The sequence below is a fragment of the Penicillium canariense genome, assembly GCF_028826845.1.
Source record: "Penicillium canariense strain IBT 26290 chromosome Unknown utg000001l_segment0_segment0, whole genome shotgun sequence".
NCBI classification, from domain to species: Eukaryota; Fungi; Ascomycota; class Eurotiomycetes; order Eurotiales; family Aspergillaceae; genus Penicillium; species Penicillium canariense.
Window position 1 is genome coordinate 313,527 of NW_026622728.1, and position 25,716 is coordinate 339,242.

Below are 25,716 nucleotides of genomic sequence, written 5' to 3' on the forward strand. Positions count from 1 at the left end.
TATATCGTAGACGATTAACTTTATCCTACTACTATATAGATAGTGAAACTTAATATTATAGCCTATATATTTTTTAATAAGGTTAAAGGTCCGGGTAAAGAGAAATTTATATCCTTTAGTGGTCTCTTAGTCGGTAAATACTCGAAGTAAAGTTATGACTAGGGAGAACTAGTTAGTTACTAGTATCTACCTAGTATCTTTATTAACTAAGCTTACCTTTTCTATGCTCTAGGATAAATCTTATAAATATCACCTCGTTAAAGATACCTTTTACTCGTTTATATAATATATTAACTTCGAAGGATTCGAGAGAGGCGAGATATTAAAGCTATTTATTAAGTATATAAAATATAAAGGTACTATAATCATTTTCTGTAATATCGTATATATAGGCCTAAGAGTTTTATTAGTAGCTTACTAGTAAGTTACTAGTTTAATAGACTTACCTTTAAGGTTAGATCTCGTTCTATTTTATGATAAATCCCTAAAAGCTATCTACTATATAGATATACTAGCGCTCGTTATTTTATAATAATTATAGAGAACCGCTTAGTATTAGTAAAGCTTTAGTATAGTCCCGATAGTGTTTTACTGCTATATTAGCGGTAAAATATTCGAAGCTCGTTACTACGAAGGAAGATACCTAATACTAGTTAGCTACTAGTAAGGTACTAGTATAATATATATATACTAAGTATTATATTAGGTGTTTATATATGAATAAGTAGATTTGAAATCTCTTAGATAAGCTCGTATAGTAGCCGGTTAGGTAGCGGTAGCGGGTAATTATGAATTCTACGAGAGTAGAAAATAGCGTATAGATACCTTTCTAAATCGAGTAGAATAAACGTTCGAAATCGTACTTAATAACCTAGGAATTATTTAATGATTTTACTACGCCCCTAGGGGTAAATAGTATCTTTTTATTAGTTAGTAACTAGTAATATACTAGTAAAATTGAAGGTCTTACCGTATTTTACTGCCCGACTATTTATTTAATAGATTAAATTATATAACTCTATAATCTCTTTAGAAAGGCCTTTATTAATAAGGTATCTTAGAAGAGATATATTAAGAGTAGACTGTCTAGCTATTAGACTGTTATAGAAATGCTACGGACGATTATCTTTTATAGTATTGATGTATATAATATATAGAAGATCTTAACTAGCGATACTCTACTAACTAGTTAGTTACTAGTAATCTACTAGTTTAGTATTTTATCGGGCTTACCGGGTAGGGATATTTACTATATATAAGCTTATAGGTTACGTTAGCGCTTATATATACTTTTTAGTCTCGAAATCTCTATTAAAGAGCTTCGTATATCCTAAATACTTATTAGATACTAGTTAAGTACTAGTAGAAGTAATTACTTACGCTATAGAAGCTCGCTGGCGCTGTCTAAACTGATATAACTACTTATTTTGCTGTCTAAATGTAAAAATCTTGCCGACTAGATCACTATCGATTACTAAATGCTATATAGTCTTAAGATAGCTATTAAGGTATTCATAATACTTAATCCTAGAGTATATATATCCTTGTTTTTGAACGTTATAGCCGAGAAATGAGTAGAAAATGACCTTTAATAAACTATCGCGTAAGCGAGAGTATTAGACCTAGTAGGATATTAGTAAATAACTAGTACTCGACTAGTAAAGATATTAACTTACTACGCCGAGCGTTTCCTTCTTCTCTGCTAATATTATATAGCGGAGATTTACTATATATATATACCTAGCTAGATAAGTACTTAGATACTCTAGGAGTAGCGGTATAAAGTCGATTTCTGTAGCAGAAATTGTATCTCGGGTCGTATCTATCAACGGAGTTACTATATACTCGTTATGCTAGAAAATCTACTAGTTAGGTACTAGTTATATACTAGTAAAAGCTTTACGTTATAGTTAAGATATATATTTACCTAAGATATATTGCGCTTATAGAAGATACGATCATCAGTTGAATTAAAAAGTTCTACGTTAACCTCCCGTAGAGGATCCTGCTTAAGAGAAAAAGGCGCAGTATTAATAAGATCTGAAATCTTAGTAGATCGATGCTGCTACTAAGTCGATACGTATTGCGCTATAATGCTGTAGGAGAGGGTTAACTAGTAGGTAAGTAGTAGAAAACTAGTAAAACGTTTATAGGAGATGGTAAGAACTAAATACCGGGTAAACAAAACAGGGCTAATTCAGGAATATAACTGCATAGATACCACATATTTCATACCATTACCGAGCTTACATAATCGAATATAGGGGGCGCCCTGCTGAGCATTGACCGTCGCACCCTACTAAGGGCTCAGTGGGGCCCCAGTGACCGAAGTTCTGTACCACACTTCCCTGCCTCCGTCGGTGCCTAGTTTCCTGAGAGGCCGGTGACGGGACGCTCTCCCCTTTCTTGGTGGATCTATCCGCTGGTCTATGCGGTCCGTCGCCGAGATTAACCTCCGAGGCGTCAACAGTGGGCCATAGGTAATTGATCGCTCTCAGGATTGCTATCATGGATTACCGAGTTAAAAAGATAGTGGTCAGCCGTTGGGCCTAGAAGCTGCTCCCCCACCCCATTATGTATTTTTAGGTATACGATGTGCGTGTTCAACTTCGGCGTCGAAGAGATCTCCTGTTTTGTATGTTCTCTCCAGTGGAGCGTCACACTTGTCCGATCTTATTCTCCGAATTGGGCGACATGCAAGGGCTAGCGAAGAAGAGCTGCACGCCTACAGCGCGCTATTACATGCCTACCTCTCGCTCCATCGATCGGGGTGTAGCTAGAAGACGCGATGTGCTATAAGGTCACTTGCTGGTCAAGTGCTTGTCTACAAAATGTGGGGAGTACTCTGAGTAAAGTTGCCATAAAACAATGCTCAGTACCCATCCAACCTTGATCATCATCTGCTACGACTGGACCTAGCTGAAGCAGTTGGGGCGGAACAGAGTACAATTACTCCGTGAAGTACATACACCTACAGATGTTGGAACGCACTTGGTTATCATTCAGAGTTATCTACGCATTACACTCGCCCAGCTTGGTGTTTCCGTGGTGGATTGTGATGTAATGGGCACAAGAGATTGTACCTTCAGAGCTCATCGTACAAGCAACTACTTAGTCCTGCCTCGCTAGGCTTATGTATTGCCTCTCATTTAGTCGCTACCTGCCATTGCCGATATCTCAGAACCTGCTAGCAGGTCAGGTCTGTTTATCAACCTAGGGGTGATACTTCGAATGAAAACTCTTCACGGTGCCTATTAGTTTTTGTCAATTGACGGATGCTTTACTCGGGAGACAGCGGAGGGCTATTCAGACTAGTTCTATTTATATCCCGGCCACCCACGCGAGGACACCCCCACCATATATCAATTTGGCCTTACTACGGCGTTAAATATGTGACGAAGAGTGATAGAGCCACAAGTACAACTGGCTGCGCCAAATCGAGATGCCGGTTCATACGATAGTTGTCGAAGTCATCTTGGCAGGTTCGCACCTGCCTTGAATGTGCTGATGATTATTGGGGGCGCGCTTGACCGCTTGCGACCGTTTGTTTGGGAATTGCCTTTTTGGATTGCGGGCGGCACGGGCGGTGGGGAAGAATAATGATCCGAGTGGCCACAGCACTCACCGCCCTAGTTGCGCTGGCAGTCGCGTTTCTCGTTTGAAAACAAAGCGTTAAAGAATCGAAGCCGTCCCCTCCTTCATCATTCCCTCCCAGCACCGCCATGCTGGGCTTCTGACCAACTCGGCACCAAGTCTCATTTTCTTCCCGACCTCACTGATCCTGTCATTCGTTTACTTTCGGGCCTGAAACCGGTCTTCTCGGTTTTTCAGCGCCAACCCGCCGACTCTCATTCGCCATGGACGACTCCATCATGGATGACGACTCGATCTTTAACATCAGCGATGGTGGCAGCTCTGACTTCGTACCCGAAAAGCCGGCACCGGTTCGTTCTGCCCCTCTCACTTTGGTGGAAGCTACTGACTCCTTCGCGTCTTCACAGAAAGCCAAGGCCAAGGCTGCTCCCAAGAAAGCTGCGACTGCCAAACCTGCGGCCAAAAAGACTACCCAGACCACACTCAAGCCCAAGCCCAAGTCAGCTGCGGCAAAGAAGAAGGCCCAGGCTGACAGTGAAGGAGAGATGTCTGACGTCCAAATGTCCGCTGATGAAGACTCGCTGCTCTCGCACACTCCTCCCAAGGCGAAGAAGACTGCCGCGCCCAAGAGGGCCGGCTCGAAGCCTCTCGCTGATGTGGAGAATGAGTCTTTCGGAGGTGATGCTTCCTCCGAGACGCCTAAGGAGAAGGGCAACGCATCAGAGAAATACCAGAAAGTGAGTAGCGCGCGAAGAAATGTTGCCGATGTTACGGGCGAGGTTACTGACGATGATTCCCTTAGCTTACGCAACTTGAACACATTGTCAAACGTCCCGATACATACATTGGTTCGATTGAACGCACCACTCAGCCGATGTGGGTTTACAACTCCGAATCCGAGTTAATGGAGTTCCGCCCCGTCTCCTACGTTCCCGGTCTTTACAAAATTTTCGACGAAATCATGGTCAATGCCGCCGACAACAAGCAGAACGACAAGAACATGAGCGAGATTCGGGTGACAATCAGCCGCGAGGAGGGCGAGATCAGTGTGTGGAACAACGGACGTGGTATTCCCATTGAAATCCACTCTAAGGAGAAGATTTACGTTCCAGAGCTCATTTTCGGTCACCTGCTCACCTCGTCCAACTATGATGATGCTCAAGCGAAGGTCACCGGTGGTCGAAATGGTTTCGGTGCTAAGCTCTGTAATGTGTTTTCCACCGAATTCTCCATTGAGACTCAAGATTCGCGCCAGAAGAAGAAGTACAGACAAACTTGGACGGAAAACATGACTAAGATGGGCAAGGCAAAGATCACCGATGCCAAAGGTGATGACTACACCAAGGTCACATTCAAGCCCGATTTTGCCAAATTCGGTATGGATGGTATCGACGATGATTTCGAGGCCCTTGCGAAGCGCCGTATCTACGATTTGGCGGGTACATCAGGCGTTGCCGTTAAGCTCAACGGCAGCCGCATTCCCATTCGGAACTTCCGGAAGTACATGGAGATGTACACCAAGGCCATCCGCAAGGAGCGTGGTGACGAGGGTCCTGCCGCGAAGGATGAGATCATCACTTGCAGCCCTGATCCCCGGTGGGAGATTGGTTTTGCAGTCTCGGACGGTGCTTTCCAACAGGTCTCGTTCGTCAACTCCATCGCCACCACCTCTGGCGGTACTCATGTCAACTACATCGCCGATCAGATCTGTAATCGTTTGGCTGACCAGGTGAAGAAGAAGAACAAGACCGGTGCCACTCTGAAACCAGCCCAGATCCGTAACCACATCTTCATTTTCGTGAACGCTCTCATTGTCAACCCGGCCTTCAATTCCCAGACCAAGGACCAGTTGACTACAAAGACTAGCCAGTTTGGCAGCAAGTGTATTCTCGAGGAAGATTTCTACAAGAAGGTCCTCAAGACTGATGTCATGAACAATATCCTGCATTTTGCCGCACAGAAGGCAGACCAGATTTTGAAGAAGGGGGATGTTGGGCGTCGCACTCGCATGAACAACCCCAAGCTGGTGGAGGCTAACAAGGCTGGAACCCGGGACGGTCATCACTGTACTTTGATTCTGACCGAGGGTGACTCCGCCAAGGGTTTGGCCATGGCTGGACGTTCTGTTGTTGGTCCCGATCTTTTTGGCGTTTTCCCTTTGCGTGGAAAGCTGCTCAACGTCCGTGATGCATCTTTTGATCAAATATCCAAAAATCAAGAGATCCAGAACATCAAGAACTTCATTGGTCTACAACACAAGAAGGAGTACTCTGAGACCAAGGGCCTTCGGTATGGCCATCTCATGATCATGACTGATCAGGATCATGACGGTAGTCACATCAAGGGTCTACTCATCAACTTCCTTCAGGCGCAATTCCCCAGCTTACTGAAAATTCCTGAGTTCCTCATCGAATTCATTACCCCCATCATCAAGGTCTGGAAGGGTGACCCAAAAAATCCGACCAAATCACGATCCTTTTTCACCATGCCCGAATATGAAGCGTGGAAAGAGGAGCACAAGGAGGAGCGCGGATGGGAGCACAAGTACTATAAGGGTCTGGGAACCAGTTCCACAGAGGATGCCCAAATCTACTTCCGCGATCTTGATCGCCATCTCAAGGAGTTCCACACCATGCAGGATGGCGAGGCAGAGCTCATTGAACTTGCCTTCTCGAAGAAGAAGGCCGATGAGCGAAAGGAGTGGCTGCGTCAATTCAAGCCCGGCACATACCTCGACCATTCCATGTCAAAGATCTCCTACACGGACTTCATCAACAAGGAGCTGATTCTGTTCAGTATGGCCGACAATATGCGTTCCATCCCTTCCGTGGTCGATGGTCTGAAGCCAGGTCAGCGCAAAGTTTTGTATGCTTGTTTCCGTCGTAATCTGAAGAAGGATATGAAGGTTGTCGAGCTGGCAGGTCTTGTGTCCGGGATGACCGGCTACCACCACGGTGAGAGCTCGCTTCAACAGACCATTGTCGGTTTGGCTCAGACTTTCGTCGGCTCCAACAATATCAACACGCTAGAGCCTAGTGGTAATTTCGGTAGTCGACTTCAAGGCGGCGGCGACTGTGCCAGTGCTCGTTACATCTACACTCGGTTGTCGCCCTTCGCTCGGAGGGTGTTCCACCCAGCCGATGAGCCGCTGCTGACTTACAACGAGGATGATGGCAAGAAGATTGAGCCCGAAACCTATATGCCTGTGGTCCCCATGATTTTGATCAACGGTGCGGATGGTATTGGAACGGGATGGAGTTCTTCTATTCCTAATTACAATCCCGAGGATATTGTGGCCAATCTGAATCGTCTGATGGATGGCGAGGAGGTTGTGCCGATGCAGCCCTGGTTCCGTGGGTTCACTGGTGAGGTTGTCGCAATAGGCGGAGATCGCTACAAGTTCAGCGGAATCATCAAGGAGACGGGAGACAAGGAGGTTGAGATTACCGAATTGCCTATCCGTACCTGGACTCAGGACTTCAAGGACAAACTGGAGGATATCATCAAGGCCGAGAAGGTGCCTTCCTTTATCAAGGACTATAAGGACTACAACACTCACAACAAGGTCCATTTCGTGATTCAGCTTGACGAGAAGAATATGAAGGCGTCCGTGTCCGAGGGTTTGGAGGAGAAGTTCAAGCTTTCCAAGACCATTGCGACGACCAACCTGGTTGCCTTCGACCCCGAGGGTCGCATCACGAAGTATGCCACTGTCGATGACATTCTCAAGGAGTTCTTCACCGTGCGGCTCAAGTATTATGAACGGCGCAAGCAGCATCAGCTGTCCGAGCTTCAGAAGGAGCTGGAGAAGCTGAGCAATCAAGCCCGCTTCATTCAAATGATCATTGACGGCTCCCTGGTCATCTCTAAGAAGAAGAAGACTGTACTGATTGCTGAGCTAAAGCAAAAGGGTTTCAAGCCGATTGCCAAGGTTGCCGACGCCTCTAAAATGGGCGAGGATGAACCCGTGGTTGAGGAAGGCGAAGAGGCTGACGACAAGCAAATCGAAGTGTTGTCCAGCTCCTATGACTACCTTCTTGGTATGCCGATGTGGTCGCTGACCCAGGAGCGTGTGGAGAAGCTCCGTCACCAAATCGGTGACCGTGAGATGGAAGTCGACGCTCTGATCAAGCTGTCCAAGGAGGACATCTGGAAGAAAGACCTGGACGATTTCATCAACGAGTGGCGCTTCCAGCTGGAAGATGAAGCCCGCCGTTTGCGTAAGGTGCAGAATATGGGCCGCCGGGCTTCGTCTAAACTCATGACTGGCGCAGGTCGCGCCACCGCAGCCTCGCGTAAACGTAAGGCTGCGACTGGGGACGATCCCGACGACGAAGACTTTGCAGCACCGAAATCCAAGAAGACGGCTGCGGCCAAGAAAAAGGAACAGCCGGTCAACAGCCTGGCTAATTTCCTTAACAATACATCGGCCAAGGCGCCTACTCCAACGATCGACGGAGCTGGCGATTCAGATGATGATTTTGACTTTGACATGGAAGTCCTTCCCACGAAGAGTCGTGGCGCAGCCAAGCCAAAACCAAAGCCCAAGGCCAAGGAAGAAGACCACGATATCGACATTGAAGACGTGCCCGCAAACAGCTCTTCCCGCGCGTCAGCACAGCCTGCCGCTGATCCTATGGATCTCGTTAAAAACGAACCTGCTCCGAAGACGAAGCCGGCAGCGAAACGTGGTCCCAAGCCCAAGGCAAAGCCCGCTGAAGATTCCGGTGATGACTTCCTTGAGATTGCAAAGACTGAGGCCTCCTCCAAGAATGCTGCCTCGAATAGCCGCGCTCGCAAGCCTGTCAAGTACACCGCACTCAGCGACTCGGACAGCGACAATGGCGATGATCTTCTGGGAGACGTCAGCCAGATGGTGAGAGGTATTGGTGACGATGACTCGAATACTCGACCGCTCATCTCGGAGCGTTCTCGTGCCGGCAGCAGTGCCAGTCTCATGGCGCCAGCCAAGTCCAAGATAAGCGATTTTGACGCCGATGAGACTGACTACAGCAAGCTTGTGCCGCAGAAGTCCCCGCGCCGCTCACTTCTGGTCAAGCCTAAGGACGTGTCAAGAATCGAGGATGATGAAGATGATGAGGAAGATTCCCCTGTCAAGCCTGCCACGAAAGCGAAGGCTGCGCCCAAGACCAAGGCTGCTACTTCCGCTCCCAAGTCTCGTGGTCGCCCAAAGAAGGATGCCGCAAAGCCTGCTGGTCCAGCTGCTCTCTCTCCGGCAGCCAAGGCCTATGCCTCTAAACAAGCCAAGACCACCAAGAAGAAACCTGCGGATGACTTCTCAGAAGATGACATCGATGCCATGGCCAACGATATTTTGGATTCTCCAGCTGGCAAGGTGGACCTCTCTGATGATGAGCCTGCGCCTCGCCGCGCTGCTGCCAGTCGTCCGTCTCGTCGCACCGCTGCATCGGCTAAGAGGAGCTATGTGATCGAGGATGATAGCGAAGATGAGGTGTCCGCTGATGATTTTGAGGAGGATGAGAGTGACTAAATAGCACCTACTTGGGCGTTGAGGTGTATTCTTTCCCTTTGCAGAGATTCGATCTGGCCTTTTTATTTATTTTCTCGAACCATTTTTCCTTGATTCTTTTATGTTTTCACTGCACATCTCTTCTGTTGTGATCGGACAGAGCCGGCCAGGGTGTGCTAAGATGCGAACTTTGATAGTTTGTATCCTTGAGTTTTTAGACTTTAAATACTATATCTTGCCTCCTGTTCTAATTCATCTATCTATACCCCGGACAAAGACCTCTTCCCTAGGTTCCTCCTTTTTGCTCGTACCTCTTTGGGCAGCCTGGATACCAAAAATTATTAAAATTTGCCAAGTTAGCTCTTATTGACTTTTTTGGCCATCATGCACTACGCTCTTCGAGCCAATATTGGTCAAAAACTATTCGGCCGGCGAAGCTTTCTTATTCATGAGAAAAAGTCCCTATTGACCTCTTCGACTAAAGTCCACCGAGAAGCACATTCAAAATGGCAACGGAACAGACTTTAGATCCAAATCCAGATTTCCACAACCATTTCCCTAGCAATGCCCACCCAGTCTAACCTAGGAACCATCTTGATGCATGTGATAGAAAAGGTCAATATTGCCCGCCAGAAACATCCGCTAGCCTCACATCCGAGGCTGTTAATTCTTATCACAGAGAGGCACGGCGTCTTTTGCGGTCTTCCGGCACAAGGCATCCGAATAGAGGGCCAAGAATTGGCTCCCCCATCGTCTCGTCGCCATCAGCATCCTTGAATGAAGCCCTCTGCATGTGTAAATGGAGCAAGGCATGGGCTGCTTTGACCTCTTTGGCAAAATGGCCGGAAGCTGGGGTTCGCTCGCCATTTTTGACCTTGGCCGAGCGGGAGGAATTCTTCTTGGGTTTAGGCTTGCCATGGGTGAGTTCAATGCTAGGCAGACTCTTGGAGCCGGTCTCGCAGTATTCCTCGTCATCTACATTGTCGGACATAGAACCTTCCCCAGAGGAAGATATGTCAGACTCGTTAATCTCCGATTCTGTATCCGCAGAAACACGCTCACCCTCATAGAGTGGCGGAAAGATCGACGTCTGGCGAAGATCTGAACAGGGCGTCAACGATAAGTCGGTTTCCGAGTCACTCCCATCATTCTTTTCCAGCAGTCCGCTCTTTCGTAACTCGGTCGCTTCTTTGAGGAAATCATATGGCGAACGAGGGGTTGGATGCGAGCTGGGAGGCCTGTTGATAGGAAGGAAGCCTCTGTATGTCGGACTTTGAGGCGAGCCGCAGTAGGGCTCTGAGGACGAACCTCGAGCACTGCTGATACTATCAGCATAGCTGCGCCGCTGCAGCTTTGGGGGCATTTGAGGATGTGGCGGAACTTGTTGCGTCGGATATCCTCCTTTGTTTCCCGGATCCTGGGAATGGCAAGAGCTCGTGGAAACATTGTCGTGACTCAGGGGACGTTCCAGGCGCTCGAGGGAACGGTAGTAGTGTGCAGTCTCCGCTGCTCTATTCAAGATAGCAGGGTCTATGACCATACGAGCGAAGCGGCCTCGGTCTGATGGGGGGATGCACATCCCCGGAAAGTCGGTTCCGAACAGCGGCGTCAACAGGTAGCGGATCTCCCAGCAGAACGTGGTGGCAACGGCTTTGGCGGCCTCGAAGGGCATCCAGTATCCTAAGTAAACAACAGTCAATGTGGATACGTAAGGGTATATGCGGAACATCCTCCAGTCTTACCTTGAGCTGCAAGCGCTCCCCCGGTGATGCTGTGACTGATCTCGCGCAAACCAGTATTGGAATTCAATACCTTGCCGGGGGTGGTCTATCATGATAAAATCAGATATTATGCACACCCAACCAGTTTTGACAGGAAGCATACCTTGGAATAGCCCATGCATTTGAACAGGTGAGTCGTGCGGACAAGCCCAATGTTGTAGTCCCACGTTATGGTCCACGGCTCCACATCCACACCCTTCCTCTGGAAAGTGTATTGGAACACTATCGAGAATCAATCATTAGTCCTAGGCAAAGGATAGGACAGCCAATTTCGGTATTGACTAACCATGGAAGCTATCCCGTCCAGTCTTTTCGTGAAAGGACTTCTTGTCACTCTGATAGGGGATGTGGCGTGGGAACTCGGCAATATTCCCGAAGGGCTTCAAATCGGCTTTGCGATGCTCCTCCTCCAGCAGCTGATCGCGCTGCTCACATGGGGGATAGCGAAGCTCCCCTTGGACAGGTCCAGGGCGAAATACAGCACCATCTTTGGCTATCTTCGATCTTCTCGGGCGCTCTGAAGACGTCGGACTGCTCGTTGCTGGCCGTATGCTGGACATGATAGGCCCGAAAAGGCCCGAGGTTACCCCGGGGAGCGGATTAAGGAGGTCGCGAATGGAGCCCATGAATAAAAGGTACGAGGTTCGGATTCCCCAAGCCAATTGACAAGGGAAGGAGAGGTATTCGACGGATGGGAGGATGGAGAGAACGACGACAAGGGGGAGGGTAGAAGCAGCTCGGCCCAAAGTAGAAGTAAAGGTAAAAGTTAGTAGAAGGAGAAGCAGGCAAAGCAGATCTAGCAATTCTAGTGTTGGAACAAAAGACGTTTTCCAGAAGCTTTGAGAAGCGAAACCTGAATGTCCACCCTCAATCGTGGCTGAAGCATCAAGCGAGACAGTGCCAGGCTTTGTTCAGATGTTTGTTCCAGGCGGTTTGATTTCTCGTCTTTTTTTGGTTTTACCAAATCGGAGCGTGATTACAGCTTAAGTTTACCTGTTTGGGCAAGTATACAGCCAGTGGCGTGATGAGTTGGAATGATGATTGGGAACAGACAATAGAGAAGAGCAGATAGAGGACAGTTGGAAGAAAATGGCGACGCATTAAAAGAAGCAGCACGTAGCGGTGTAATTCATGCAACCGCCAAAGGTCAACCAAAAGTTAACCAAAACAACCACGCTCACTCGAATTGGCACGTATCTTACGGGTGCATCGTGGCTTCCTCGGGGATGGATCCTCTTCACCTTCACCGGTTCCTCGCGGGGCATCACGAGGCCGGTGAAGTCGGATGAGTCTCCCCGGGCTCGGGCCTGTTTGTCGCTCTCCACAAAGCCGGATGCGAGATGGGCAGAAGCCCCGAACAATAAGGCCCGTTCCCCTCTCGCGAAGATCTTCAATCTGGACTGACCTGCAGTGTCCATGTTGTCATCTCTGACCGTTATTGAAGCCCCTGGAGGGACAGGCCGGGGGTCAGCGTCAGAGGCACGGAAGTATAGAACCCATGTCTCCAAGCTTCGAGGGCCTCGCCGGTTGCACTACCGCTGTGGGCACCCAAGTTGTGAAAGCCCAGAAGACAGAGGAATCCAACGACTGGTCTGCAGTGCTTCCTCTGGGACCATGTGGATATCCTGTCTCGCTGATAGGCAGAGGTGAGGCCGCTCCAGATCATCGACGCATGCAAACAGGCAACGGTGGCAGTCACCGGTATGGCGGTATAGTCAAACATCTACCCTCGTTACATGATTAGGGTTTAGCCTTACTTCTCCCACGCCACCTTAGATCCCATCCCCGAGCGCCCGCTTCGCTGCAAGTCCTATGAAATATATGGAGTTCGGCACGTTGATCGTCACCCTTGACGCCAGTCAGACTGTCAACAGGCCGATGGAACAACCGGAGAATTTAGAGGGCGATCTGAGCACCAATCAGTGGTCTTTCATGGGGCCGCTCAACGATACGAGCCTACGGGCATCAAAGAGGCCAGAGGCCCGCGGCAAGCTGCAGAGGGACTTCTTTCCTGGACGGGAGGCGGCATGGCCTGCTGGCAGTTGACTCTGAGTTTCTCGGCTCTGCTGTGAAAGCTATGCAGAAACTGAGATAAAATGTTGGACCCGATCAAAGATACTCGTCCATGTAGGGACCAAAGCATAAAGAGAAATGCAATGCGACTCCGGCTCTCATAGACATCTCCGTCCAATTGACTCCGTCTGGGTTTGATCCCCTGTCCATTTCAGTGAAACAGCTATACCTACAGGAAAGACATCCGTCTCGGCTACCGTCAGCGCCTATCCATAAAGCCTCAAGACATATCCGAGGTGACGGCCCTTTCAGTCCCTGTATCAAATCTGAACCACCGTGGATCTCCCACTGGACACAACACCGGCAGGAAACACCAGAGAACCTTCCATGCATGCTTCTCTGCAGAGGTCCTACATGTTGGCGGTTATACACCTCCCTCTTCCATTTCTGTTTCGGGCTCAGGTTGTCGATCCCAGCAGGCCACACTGACTCTCCGCTTCAGCCCATTCTCTAAGACCTCGGCCGTATACTTCCATCATGCATGCGTGGGTACATTTTTCCGACAGACACATTGTGGAGCATTCCACCAATACATGATACACGCGGTGGCATTCCCAGCACACCGCATACATGATGCAAGCATCATGGGGGACAGGACGCATGAAGAAGTCTTCTAGAGGCACGGCCATACCATATTGCTGAAGCTAAAGCGGGGTGTCTCCTTCCAGGTAATCTTCACAATTAGATTTCTCCAGACCAGGCCATCCATGCTGACAGAAGTGCTAGGGCTGTCCTCTATTCGGTCTGCAGCCCAATGGTACGAGTCTGAGACTAAGGCAGGCTGGGATCTCAATGTCTAAGACAGCACGGTCATGGTGGCTGGTATGTCGGATCTCAAACAGCGGTAAACCTGAGTATCGGTCGTTCCTTGCGATGGAGGGTCTCTGTTCTACTTGGCTTCTGGAAAAGGGGGATGAAAGTGGGAGGTCTCATTTGGGATCCTTGCTACAAAGGGCTCGCCTTGGGGGGTCCCAGTCTTGACTACCCCCAGGCTCATACTCATATTTGGACCCGGGATCGGAGAGGTCTCAAATATCACTTCTCGGGACAAGCACGGGGCCATATTCTTTACCTCTGGTTCGAAGCCACAGCTCGCATATAACCCCTCGCATGAATCGACCGGAATCATAGTAGTATCAACGTCATATCAGCACGAAATAAAGTACGCCGAGACTCGATACCACAACTGCCACCGCAAAGCACCTGAAATGTCGAGAAACAGCCCACAACTGACCGAAGAGGGGGCCAAAGTCCCGATCAACCCCAGAAAAGACGAGTCTCGCTCTCGGCAAGGAAGATGGCCAGAAGAGGACAGCAGATTAACCACCAGCCGGCCCAGACCGCGATGCGGGGAATTAGAGGCCTGGCAGACCGGGATGAAACTTAACGGCCGCCTCGCACGGCGTAGAGGCCGGTTACTCATGCGGGAGCGCGAAGCACTACGGGGCCTATGCGCGAGGCCGCTGGCAGGCCCCGAAGACAACAACTGCCCAAGCGGGTTGAGTCGATGTTCCAGCGCATCGATTTACCACCCATTGGCCATTTTGGCACACGACCGAGGGCTCTCATTGTTATTAAATGAGCATCGGGCCTTGTACAGGGCACAATGGTCTAGACCTCAAGGGTGCTTGCCAGGGCACTCCAGGACCGGAATGTTACATCAAAATCGGGTTGAGAGCGAAAGGGCTCCGGGTCTAAGGGGGACCCGGCCAAACGTCAAGAGTCATGAATTTATGATAGCACAGTTGCATTAAAAAAAATATGAACCCGAAACGAAGTTAACAGGGGGATGTGGAAGAAGACAGGATCAACAAAATGGGGGTTAAGCAGGTACAAGGGGAAGAAACGAAGTAAAGAAAAGGACAGACGCGAGACGTGAACATCAATTCAGCGTCTGGGCGTTTCCACGTAGTTTTTGGTGTGTCGTCATCGGTACGAGAATAGTGCTGGAGCCCAGTATACAATCCATCCCAGCGTTAACCCGGAGAGCAAATGGAAGGACTCCGCCATCAATCCTGCGTGCCTTCAAAACATATCCGGGGAGAAAGAAATCAATCATCCGAAGCATAGTCCATATTTCAGTTCTCGTCGAATTGGGTGTAGTTGACAAGCGTCCAGGCCCGAGAATAGTGGCACTTGCTCATTTAGAGCGCCAGAAGGGGCTCCTTCTCCACGACTGCGGGTGCGGGCTCCGCCGACTCCACCAACTGCGCAACGGGCTCAATCTTGGGGGCTTCAGGGAAGTCCTCGGTCTTAATTGTGGGTTCTGGCGCAGCCTCGGTCTTCACAGGGGCCGGAGCCTTGGTCATCTCGGGGGATGCGGACCGGCGGCCAATGTACTCCTGGGCCTTGTGGCTGTACTCGCCGACATACTGCTTCATGACACCGGTGGCGTGGGAAGTGCGCTCACCGGCAAGGTCCTTCAGCTGGTTGGTCTGCGAGCTGACGATCTCTTGAAGGTTGGCAATCTGCTCATCAATGATTTCACGGTTGCTGATGTACACGAGGGGTCCAAGGTAGGCGACGGTCACGGAAATCACGGCCAGGCCCCAGAGCGGAACGAAGCGGACGAGCCAGTAGCAAGTGAAGGCAGCAGTGAAGGCCTAGAAATTGATCAGGGTCTTCCTTCTATTCAGGTCGCAGGGGAACATACGGCAACAGTGTGGACGACATTCTCGGCAAAAAGAATGCGCTGGAATTCAATCAGGAAGAAGTCCAGCAGCTGCGAAAGGTCCTCCAGAATAGCCTCGTGGGTCTCTTTAGGGATGGTATAGTAGCGGCGAGGACGGAAAGAGCTGGCAATGCCCTGCTTGAGGATGACCTGACCGGCAATTTCAAAGGCGGCGGTCACTACAACGCGGGTCAGTGGTTTCGCGCCAAGTACCACGGGTCACGCGACCAACTCACATCCCAGCGACATATACAGGAACTTGAAGGCCCAGCGGAGAAGAGGCAGATAACGGGCGGCAAAAATGAAACCGATCACGCTGGCATAGGAAACGGCGGTCGCGCGCGGTTGTTCCCACTGTCAACAAAAAAAAAAAGGAGGGGTCAGCAAAACCACAAGGGGATCACGACTCAAATGGGAATCGATAGAACTCACGCTCAGAAGGCTGTACAGCAGCGAGTGGTAGTCTATCTGTGCATCAGCGTCTATTCCACCCATATCATATGCACTACCTCAATTAGACGGCACGTACGGGTCAACGGCTGGCCATTGGTAGTGGTGGTCGAAGGAGTGACCCGGGCGTTCTTCAGGTCGCGGAACTCATCGGAGGTCTTGGAAGCCTCAGACTTGATGTTATCGATGACGGGGCCTGAAAAAAGCAAATATTAGACGGATATGGTCTGAGGAAAGCGATTCCAGGTACACCCAGTGGAGGGCACCCATTACCCTTTGTCACAACATCGCGAAGGTCTAAACCCAGCAGAATCCAGGGTCAGTCGCCGTCATTTCGGGGAGCGGTCGGAGTATGAGGAATTAGGGGAAGGAAGTTACTGCAAGAAATGGGCTGGGTCAGCATCACGCTACAGCAGCAGACGGGAGGAGTCGGTTGTTCTGGAACGTACCTTACTGCCCGGGTTCGGGTAGCTCACGTCACCAGAGTCGGCCATGGCAAATTCAGGAGATGAGAAAGAAGATCACTGTCAGGGAACAAAGGCAGGGGAGGAAGCTGAAGCTTCAGGAGCAGCGTTGGAATGGTGGGGAGAGGAGTAGTAGAAAAAAGGAGCGATAAGAGCAGGGAACAGAATTGTTTTGGTGTGATGCAACTGCCGACTGTCATGTGCGGGCGCCAAGTGTTTCCGGCCGACCAACAACTGATGATGTCAAGGGCTGACCAAGTACCGCATGGACTCAAAGCTTGGAAATGGAAAGGAAAGGCGGTTTCTCCCATCGGTCTTTGAATTGGTCCTTGATCATGCAATCCCTCAAAAAGAGCTGGCTGTGGTGCTGTTCCCTACCCTGCCTTTTTCCCTTATCTTGTTAGAGCACTTCCATGAATCTCCGCGGACTTTACCATCTCTCCCTGGCCAGGGCATGTCCAAAGTACGGTATTGGTTGGAACTACTAGCTGCTCTCGTGTCGTTTTTATGAACTAAATTAACACATCTATAGGATTTTTCCCGGCAAATCTTGAAAGTATGCAACCCACAGTTTAGTAGCCACCATATCTACAGGAGAAAGCTTGGGTATGAGTGGACCAACAGACCGACTACTAGGTACTCATTGCTCTATCTCTTTTTTTCCTGCCTTATTTGTGGTTCATACATTCTCAGGGCCATAGACTGTAGATAGTTAGGATTGATTGAAAGTGGCGCAAGAGACACGCAATCATCTTATCCGGGGGAATCACTAGGGCCGAACGCGAGGAAACAACATGATGCTAAATCCTTCTTGGGGCCTCTCCCTTCTACGGGCGACTACAATAATGCTTCCTGGTCCCTGTGGAGGCAGGTGGAACCCACTTTTCCTTGCGGATAGACTGCTTATTCTTCGCTTCTGTCTGGCTTTGTCAATACCGATTTCCCAAGACGATTAAGCTCAAATAAGCTGACCAGTGATATGAGGGCTAGAATGATACCTGGCTCAGGCGCTGCCAATGCACACACCGTATTCACTAAATGGCCAATAGTCGACTACACACCGAAGTAGAGAATAGCGGCAATATCCCCCGGTCCAACCAGAATCTCGCCATATAATAACAACCAACTCCTAAAGAGGACCCCGACGAAAGCCCCTTCTTCCCCTGCGTGATTTGGTTGGCTGATCCCCGCCCGCGTGTGGCCCGAGCAGGCAGCATCGCCCGGGTTTTCAGCCTCATTTCCTACGGCCACGGTGGGGTCGAAAAGAGTCATAACAAGCATCCCTTCACGGCTCCCTCCATCCACTTCATAGAAGTTTCCCTTTCACCATGTCTCAACCAAATGTCAACCCGACAAGTTTCACATCATATGACGAGCAAACGCAAAGCAGCCTCTTCGCTGTCTTACCGCCCGAGATCCGCTATGAAATCTTTTCCCAGGCGCTGACAAGCACGCCAGACTTTACGGAGACATTCGACCAAGAAGGATATTCGACGCGACCAGGATATGAAACCCGCCATCGAACCTGGACCGAGCTACTGCGAACATGCAAGAAGGTCTACCGGGAAGCGTGGTTCATGCCATTCATGGGCTCAGAGCATGCATTCTACTTGGCATGGACTACGCGGTCACCCCGCCGACAGATGACAGTCCAAAAGATGCAGCAATATCTCGACCTGATTTATCAGCGGCATGGTGATATCCATGGAGGTCGCATCCGAATCTTTGCCCAACAATGCGAACTCCATGCCCCCTTTAAAGGAATATTCAAAATGCAACATTTCCACCCCACGTCTGTTACTGTCACTCTCCGGTATACCGACACCTGGAATTGGGAGAGTGATAGAGCTCTCGACATTGGAGCAAGCTGGTGCAAGGATATGATTCTACCGGCCAGCGTGACTAGCTTCACCCTCGACGTTGAAAGTCTGGAGCGGCGCAGCTATGAAGTGGATTGGGTTTCACAGCAAGCCATGGAGAAATGGCACTTTGCGCGTGATGACGGCGTTCTCCTCTTTTCTTGTCCGGAAGACATCGCCATCTCCCACTGGACGGGCAGTTCTGTGCTGGGCCAGGAACGCTGGATACGCGATGAAGAACAGGAGCGGCCCGGTAAACTCAGCTATTATGTTGGCTCCATAACATGGCGGCCTTCAAAGGAATCTCTCAATGACCGTCCCGTGCAAAATCCAGGTCTAAGATATCAGGGTGACCGTGTCAGACCTGCGCAGAGGGCTTACAATCACATTGATTGGAGGAATTTAGAGGTAGCCAATATATCACTCGATATCCCACCGGATGAAGTTTGCGAGCTATATCTTCGATGGATGGAGGTGGGAGAACCGATTGACGATGAGGAGGAGGATCTAAGGGAGGATTCTGACCGTGGTGTGGATAATGATGGGCACAGCGACGACTACAGTGAAGATGGTGAAGGGAGTGAGTATGAGCCCAGTGGTGATGACATGGATTGAGGGAGCCCCGGGAGAGCCAGGTGGGACATGTGTCCATATAGCCGGAGAAGGGATGGAAGAGAGTGGGTGTTTGGGGACAGGAAGTGTTGAGAAAGTTGCCAGGAGTTATAAAGATCTTGCACTTTGAACTCAAGGAGGCCTCATATGATGAGATAAGTGCACGGAGGCTAGAGCGTAGTATGGGTGTGCAGACGGTCTACGTTAGTTGCGTATCTACAGAATGGAAAAGGTCACTGGCCCGTCTTGCTATGCACGTGACTAGGCATCACCACGCGTTTCCCCGTCGGGATGTCTGTTTTGATCTCAAACCCACTTTCATTCTCGACAACCCAAAACCCAACACCGGCACCTTCCACCACCTAATTACGACCCAATGGGTGTTTTTCCAGCGCTAATTTGACCTTCAACCTGCAGATTCTATCTTTTTTATTGCGCCATTCGACCCTTTTAGCCCCGAGGCCCGCAGCGCGTTGTTTACATCATGGCCACGACTGGCGCGAGGGCTCAGAAGCCCGTCGGCTCTGCTGCATGGATCCAAGCAGAGAAAGAAAATATGGCAGAGCTGGTCGAGCAGGAGTTGGAGGAAGTGGAATACCCAGTTCGCCATGAAATGGACTGGCTGAATGAACATATGACGGAGATCTTCTCCAAGGGCCAAGCGTGAGTCGCGACCGGTCGATCTTGCGGGCATTCGCTTCAATGCTGACTCGTGGCCTAGAAACTTCACAGATGTGTTTAAAACCCCAGGCAAGATGCGAGGCAAGACTCCTCGCACGGCGCGGAAGCGTAACGTGGAAGAGAATCGAGTGGTGAGTTGCTGTGGATCTACCGTGATGAACGCCACCATCGCCGACCTAACCACCTCTTCCTTAGCCACTGAGCGAGATCTTCTCTTCCGCTCATAAAACCGTGGAGAGCAAAGGGATGCCCAGCCCCAGTCCTTTTATTCATCGTGTAGTCTCGAAACCCACTACACTGGCAACCGGGCCCGCATCCTCGGCCACCACTCGCTCCAAGGGTGCAGACAAGGGGTCGCAACCACAATACCCGGATCTCACTCAGAACCTGAACTCTTTCTCGCATTTTAACACAGACTCGGGTTACCATGGGATGGAGGATGATAACGGCCTGCCGGATACACAGCCAGCGACCCAGACATCCACACAGCCTTTTGAGGCGGACGAGCCTATGGGATTGAGTTCTCAGGTGGATGTGTCGATTGACCAGCAACCGACGGAGGATTCATTTCACTCTGCGCAAGAGAACGTCCTCGCGCGAGGAGAGACTGTTGAGCCTATGAACATGGATTCAACCCCAACACAGGAGCGAAAAATGCACCCAGCAGAGTCGGCCACAAATGATCTGCAACCAGAGGCGAACTCTACACCGAAGGCCAAGACGCAGCCTGAGCTCACTATGAATGTGGCTTCTCGGGAGCAGCAAGAGTGCCCAGCTCCTCAAGAGGAACCCGAACCGTCAGAGGATGACGAACCTATGTCGAAGGTCGACTCTTCGCAGGAGAAGCTGGAAGCCACACGGTCTTCAAAGGATCAAGAACATCAGAGTCACGACGAGGAGGTGGAAGATATAACCAAAGAAGACACGGTTCTCGACAACAATTTTGATGATATCGGGTCTCCATCGGATGGTTCTACCCCTGAACGACTACCAATGCGAAAGAGCAGCTTGACCTTTGCTTCTCTACCAGCGCGAGAGCCTCTGAAACGCCTCTCCCGCACCTCCCATATCGACATTCCGAGGCTAAACAGTGCAGCCCGGTCCAGTCTCTTGGGCAGGCAAGTCGCGGGCCGCCGAGCAACACAAGTGGCACCGGAGGATGATATGGCCGACGCTTCGGTGATGAATATCGACGATGAGCAGGAATCTGAGGAGACTATGGACATGGGCCAGGCCAGCAAGTTGCATAGCAAGAAGTCGACCCAGAGCCTCCATGAAAGGATCAGTATGCTCGGGAAACTTCAGCCATCCCGACCTAAGAAATCAATTGCGTCGATCCCTAGTTTGTCTGCTGGCCAAGTTGCCTACCCGGAGCTTCCTGCAGCGAAAGCAGAGTCAAACCCCGAACCTTCAAGCCAGAAGACACGCGAGACTCCCGCTCTGGAGCCAACTTCAATGGATGAGGCTGACTGGATTAAGCCTCTGAGCTCGCCTCAACGACCGAACCTTACGAAAAACAAGACCGCAGACGTGATGGAGAAGATCTTCGATGTTGATAAATCAACCGGCAAAAAGGATGGGGCCAACGTCCCAGAGCAGCATTCTACTGAACCAGAACGTCCCAAATCGGCATACTCCATTTTCTCTTCTCCACGCCCACACGGTCACCAACAAAGTGCCTCAGCGTCCCACATTGCCGCGGAAGCTTCAACCACTCCTACTGGATCTCCCAGACGTTTCGATGGACCACTTAGTGCCTCAAAGATGAGGTTGCAATCCATTATGAAATCCGCCAAGGGATTATTTACAAGCACTGGCAGCTCAATGAGAATTGAGAATTCGTCTCCCGAGCAACCTCGTGTTCAGCCCCAAGAACGGGCCAGTGCTGAGGTAGATCACAAGGACGACCAGCCTGCTCCCCAGCCCCGCCAGATCTCTAGCCCATCACGACAAGAAGGTCGCCGAACGCGGAGTTCCACAGAAAAGGAAGAGAAGCGTCGACAGAAAGAGCGGAATGATCGTCAGCAAGAAGAAGAAACCCGACAGGAAAAAGCACGGGAGAAGGAGAAGCAGCGAGCTATACAACTCAAGTCTGCTCAAGACAAATCATCGGTTGAACCGGAAGAGCTGGTAAGCACCACCGCCCAGAGGCCAGTGCAGTTGCAGCACCAGCAGTCGCGTGAGCCAGAGTCGGTTCATGAGGGATCAAGGTTTGGGCTTCTCCAGCCGAAGCAAAGCGATCGGCGTCCCAAACCACCAACCCGCGAGCCTGCACAAAAGCCCAACCCACGGCCGGTCTCGATTCGTGTTGGAAGCACTCTTTCCCGTCCAATGCCTATTGCCTCCTCGGTTACTCCTAACGTCCAGGAGCCTGCTGTCTCCGCTCCCACCCCCGCTCCCACTTCAAAGACAGCAACTTTGAAAAAGAAGGGTAGCAACCAATCTCTACACACATCTTCATCAGCGAGCAGCTTCAAAAGCTCTGTCTCAAGCCAAACACAAGCACAGCGAAAAAAGCGGGAACAGGAAGAGCGGGAGACCCGCCGAAAGGAGGACCAGAAGCGTGAGGTGGAACGCAAACGGGCTTTGCAGAAGCAACAGCAGCAGGAGGAAGAGGCTCGTCGACAGGCTGAGGCTGAGCGAGAACGTCGGGAGCGCTCTGCTCAGGAAGATGCCAAGAAGAGTGCACATATGCGGGCAATAGAAAGGCGACGACAAGAAAATAATGCCCGAAAACATGAGCGCCAGGGTAGTCAGCAGGCAATCAGCGAGGTAGAGAGGCTTAATGACAACCGTTCTGAGTATCCTGCTAACAGAAGCCAGGCTCCCATGCTCCAGCACGAGAAAGCCGCCTCACAGTCCTCTCAGCGAAGTGACCTGGGCGGGACAAGGCCACCATCTCGCTTGGGCTACGGTCGTCCTATCAACCCCCCTGCACCGAACCCTGCCAAACCGCCCAAGAGAAACATGGACGAGGAAGCTGGCCATCGTGCTGCAGTCACCAACCCTAGCAACGTCCAACCTTCCGGCGAGGCCAAGCGACGCAAGACGGAAGATGAGCACAATCCCATGCAGCCGATCCGACCTACTATGGCACCTCCAATCCGCCAATCAAATATCCGCAAGGTATGTCCAAGATTGTCCATACAGGTCGATAAATCGCACTGGAATTCTAAGAGTTTGCACAACAGCCTTCTACGTTTGGACAGTCTGGATCTTCAATCTTCAAGACCGGTCAGCCCCAACGACCCGCCCACCCAATGGACATGGCGAAGTATACAAACGGCAAAATTCCATTCGCTGAGCCCAACCACGCACCACCTCAGGCTGTGCACAAGCCCGCTGCACCTGGCTCTGCTCAGCGACCGGCTGCCCAGGTCAAGTCATCTCCTAAGTACCCGAACGGGGAGAACATACATCTACCAGAGATTGCCACAGATAGTGAAGATGAGGATGACTCGGACTCTGAGATATTCCCAGTCCCTAAATGGGCCCAATCTAAGGAATTGGAGGATCTGCTGCGGCGGCAGGATGGAATGGAAGTTGACTCCATTTTCGGTCCCATTGCACCGTTCTCCCTGGAGGAGACATTCAAGGCGGACAAGAAGATCAGGAAGTACCGTGACCGCACCAGCAGTGCCAACTGGAATGGTCCTGATGGCCTGACCCAAGAGGAGATCCGCAAGGATCGCGCCGAGCGGCAAAAGCTGAGGCTCAATGGCGGATGGTCCTTCCAGCAATAGACGGCCGTGCTGTCTATGGACCGTTGGACAATTAGCTGGGCTATCAGTGTCTTATATTGAAATACAGGAGAAGTTGGGAACTAATTTTGTATCAGCTCGGTGTTTGGAGCGTTGGGACGGTGTAATTCATTGGCGTGGCTTAGTTTTATTTAGTCTGCTGATGGAGAAGGCTCAAATCTGGAACCCTTAGGACTACATTGGCATACGAAGCATGCATCGGTTTGGATATGGTCATTAATTGAATATTGTTCGATTATTCCGCCGCGGATATTCCTCCCAAGTGTTGGTGGCGAAGAAGGCTTTTGGCAGGCACAACAGGTCTCTGCGAGGTGGTAAGAGACAGAATTATAGTGGCAGCGTTGAGATTATTATTGCTGTGGAAGTCATTTAGCTATTAGATTTTATATCCAGCTCCCTAACAAGAACTAGCATCATTGGTCTAGTGGTAGAATTCGTCGTTGCCATCGACGAGGCCCGTGTTCGATTCACGGATGATGCACAAAAATTATCTTTTTCTTTCCTTCATTTCATTCACGTCTTCTGCAAATACTTGGAATTTTTTTTCCCTTTATCTTGCTTTTGTTCACAATGACTACCTAGTCATTGTAGTCTAGATTATCATATCGCCGCCCGAAATAGTATCTAATCTCCAATTTGACTCCTGAAAGTTATTTGACGTAAGTATATCCTATTCCCGTGGTGGATGCGTCCGCTATATATATCGTCGCTTGAATGGATAGAATGGGGGTAAAATTGAGTTGAATTATAGAACCACACCACCTTGACGTTAAAGATTGAATCCCGACAATGTTAGTGGATTCACGACGAGCAAAGAGACTCTCAGTACCCATCCTAGATACTGTAACCTTTAGAAGCTGTATTTTAGTACAAGACCATACATATCCGGTTGTAGATTACAATGTATTTTTAGATTATTAATATAGATTTATGCTAACTAGCACCAGGGAAAGTTTACGTTCAAAATGGGCCAAATGGGCAGCCCATGGGCAGGGGGTACCCGCCCATCTGACAGGTCCAGCAGTTGGCCATCCACCCAACTATTAAAGCAGGTGATATTCAAAGATAGACATGGTCTAAAATCACAAGGAACCGCGCTTCATCCATCGAGAGTGAAGGGAGCTGTTGCTGCGCGCTTGACAAGTAGCCTGATAACCATTTCTATGACCGATCAAATGCCCAGACAGCCTGGAAGCAATGCGTATCCACCTGGGCTTTCTGGTTACTGGCCTGGGCATTGTACGAGCTGTAGGCTGGGAAGAGACCGATGATGTTGTAGAAGTAGGCCTCGTGAGGTGTCAGCATCTCATCGGCAATCTACTCAGGCCGTAGCAAAGAATTAATTAGGAAACTCACGTCAACGGCACTTTGCAAGATGCGAATTTCGAAAGGAACTTTGTTCTTGGTTGTTTGGTCGATGGATTTCAGCTGCGCTGCGCTGCTCGATAAAGCGTCCATGAGTTCGAGGAGGGATTGTACGAACTATCATAATTGAGTATAGATGACTCTGAGTGACTTCTCTTTTGTCATCAACCTACATTTGAGTATCCCTCATAGACGTCCTGCTCCTCCGCCTGATCGGTAATTATCGGCGTGTTCGTCATAAAGTTTACATCTGTTAGAACCACAGCGACCATCGTGTCCATCTCAGTGTAGATGTCCTGAATTTCATTATGAGCTGTCGTCATTCATGGGACTAAAAAAACCGACTTACCGGAATTGGACCAGCGTCCGCAGTGGAATCGATTTCCAATACGAGATCCTTGGCGGCGAACCCTTGCTGTGCTAGTTCGTTGAGAGAGTTGGCAATTTCAGCCGAGGTCAAAGCAGCGACCGCCCAGCGCGTGTACAGGCAGAGGCCCACGACGACCGATAAAAAAGGGCGATACATTGGATGAGAACGAGAGACTGGTAAATGCACGGAAAGAATGTATTAAAAGAATGGATTAAAAGAATGGAATAGAAGAATGGAATAGAAGAATGGATGAGTGTCGTGTTATCTTGAAAAGAGTGGCAGGAATAACAACTCGAGCAGATGCAGTTTGCAAAAACAAGTAAGGACTATCACGATAATATATGCCTGGTTACTCACAAGGGGGCTCGGAACAACCAGTTCCCCTGACTAGCCCTAAAATGGACCCTTGCACAATTATAGGTACCAATCAGGCTAGCCCCTGTCGCCCTAGTCTTATATTGGCGTAGGCTGTACTGTTCCATATTTGTTGATTTTCTCGCGATCGGGACGCGCCGCCGGGCTTGACAGAAAATTCAATTAAATG

At 50.0% G+C, this 25,716-nt stretch overlaps 7 protein-coding genes across 7 annotated transcripts; 4 read left to right on the forward strand and 3 right to left on the reverse strand.

The window, feature by feature from the left end:
- Positions 1-3,857: 3,857 nt before the first annotated feature.
- N7482_000103 (DNA topoisomerase 2) lies at positions 3,858-9,106 on the forward strand (the record flags this gene model as incomplete). Its single annotated transcript, XM_056682228.1, has 2 exons — positions 3,858-4,331; positions 4,397-9,106. The coding sequence occupies 2 exons, from the start codon at positions 3,858-3,860 to the stop codon at positions 9,104-9,106; spliced, it is 5,184 nt and encodes a 1,727-aa protein (XP_056545834.1).
- Positions 9,107-9,758: 652 nt separating this feature from the next.
- N7482_000104 (uncharacterized protein) lies at positions 9,759-11,492 on the reverse strand (the record flags this gene model as incomplete). Its single annotated transcript, XM_056682229.1, has 4 exons — positions 9,759-10,765; positions 10,828-10,912; positions 10,970-11,088; positions 11,153-11,492. The coding sequence occupies 4 exons, from the start codon at positions 11,490-11,492 to the stop codon at positions 9,759-9,761; spliced, it is 1,551 nt and encodes a 516-aa protein (XP_056545835.1).
- Positions 11,493-12,364: 872 nt separating this feature from the next.
- N7482_000105 (uncharacterized protein) lies at positions 12,365-12,912 on the forward strand (the record flags this gene model as incomplete). Its single annotated transcript, XM_056682230.1, has 2 exons — positions 12,365-12,567; positions 12,657-12,912. The coding sequence occupies 2 exons, from the start codon at positions 12,365-12,367 to the stop codon at positions 12,910-12,912; spliced, it is 459 nt and encodes a 152-aa protein (XP_056545836.1).
- Positions 12,913-15,083: 2,171 nt separating this feature from the next.
- N7482_000106 (uncharacterized protein) lies at positions 15,084-16,554 on the reverse strand (the record flags this gene model as incomplete). Its single annotated transcript, XM_056682231.1, has 6 exons — positions 15,084-15,542; positions 15,593-15,789; positions 15,847-15,964; positions 16,043-16,074; positions 16,140-16,256; positions 16,515-16,554. 6 exons carry the CDS (start codon positions 16,552-16,554, stop codon positions 15,084-15,086), a joined length of 963 nt encoding a protein of 320 aa, XP_056545837.1.
- Positions 16,555-17,852: 1,298 nt separating this feature from the next.
- Positions 17,853-18,998, forward strand: N7482_000107 (uncharacterized protein; the record flags this gene model as incomplete). Its single annotated transcript, XM_056682232.1, has 1 exon — positions 17,853-18,998. One exon carries the CDS (start codon positions 17,853-17,855, stop codon positions 18,996-18,998), a length of 1,146 nt encoding a protein of 381 aa, XP_056545838.1.
- A 481-nt stretch (positions 18,999-19,479) lies between these two features.
- N7482_000108 (uncharacterized protein) lies at positions 19,480-23,419 on the forward strand (the record flags this gene model as incomplete). Its single annotated transcript, XM_056682233.1, has 4 exons — positions 19,480-19,658; positions 19,717-19,807; positions 19,872-22,802; positions 22,868-23,419. The coding sequence occupies 4 exons, from the start codon at positions 19,480-19,482 to the stop codon at positions 23,417-23,419; spliced, it is 3,753 nt and encodes a 1,250-aa protein (XP_056545839.1).
- Positions 23,420-24,598: 1,179 nt separating this feature from the next.
- N7482_000109 (uncharacterized protein) lies at positions 24,599-25,328 on the reverse strand (the record flags this gene model as incomplete). The annotated part of the gene is made up of 4 exons (XM_056682234.1): positions 24,599-24,754; positions 24,794-24,919; positions 24,976-25,098; positions 25,152-25,328. The coding sequence occupies 4 exons, from the start codon at positions 25,326-25,328 to the stop codon at positions 24,599-24,601; spliced, it is 582 nt and encodes a 193-aa protein (XP_056545840.1).
- Positions 25,329-25,716: the final 388 nt, after the last annotated feature.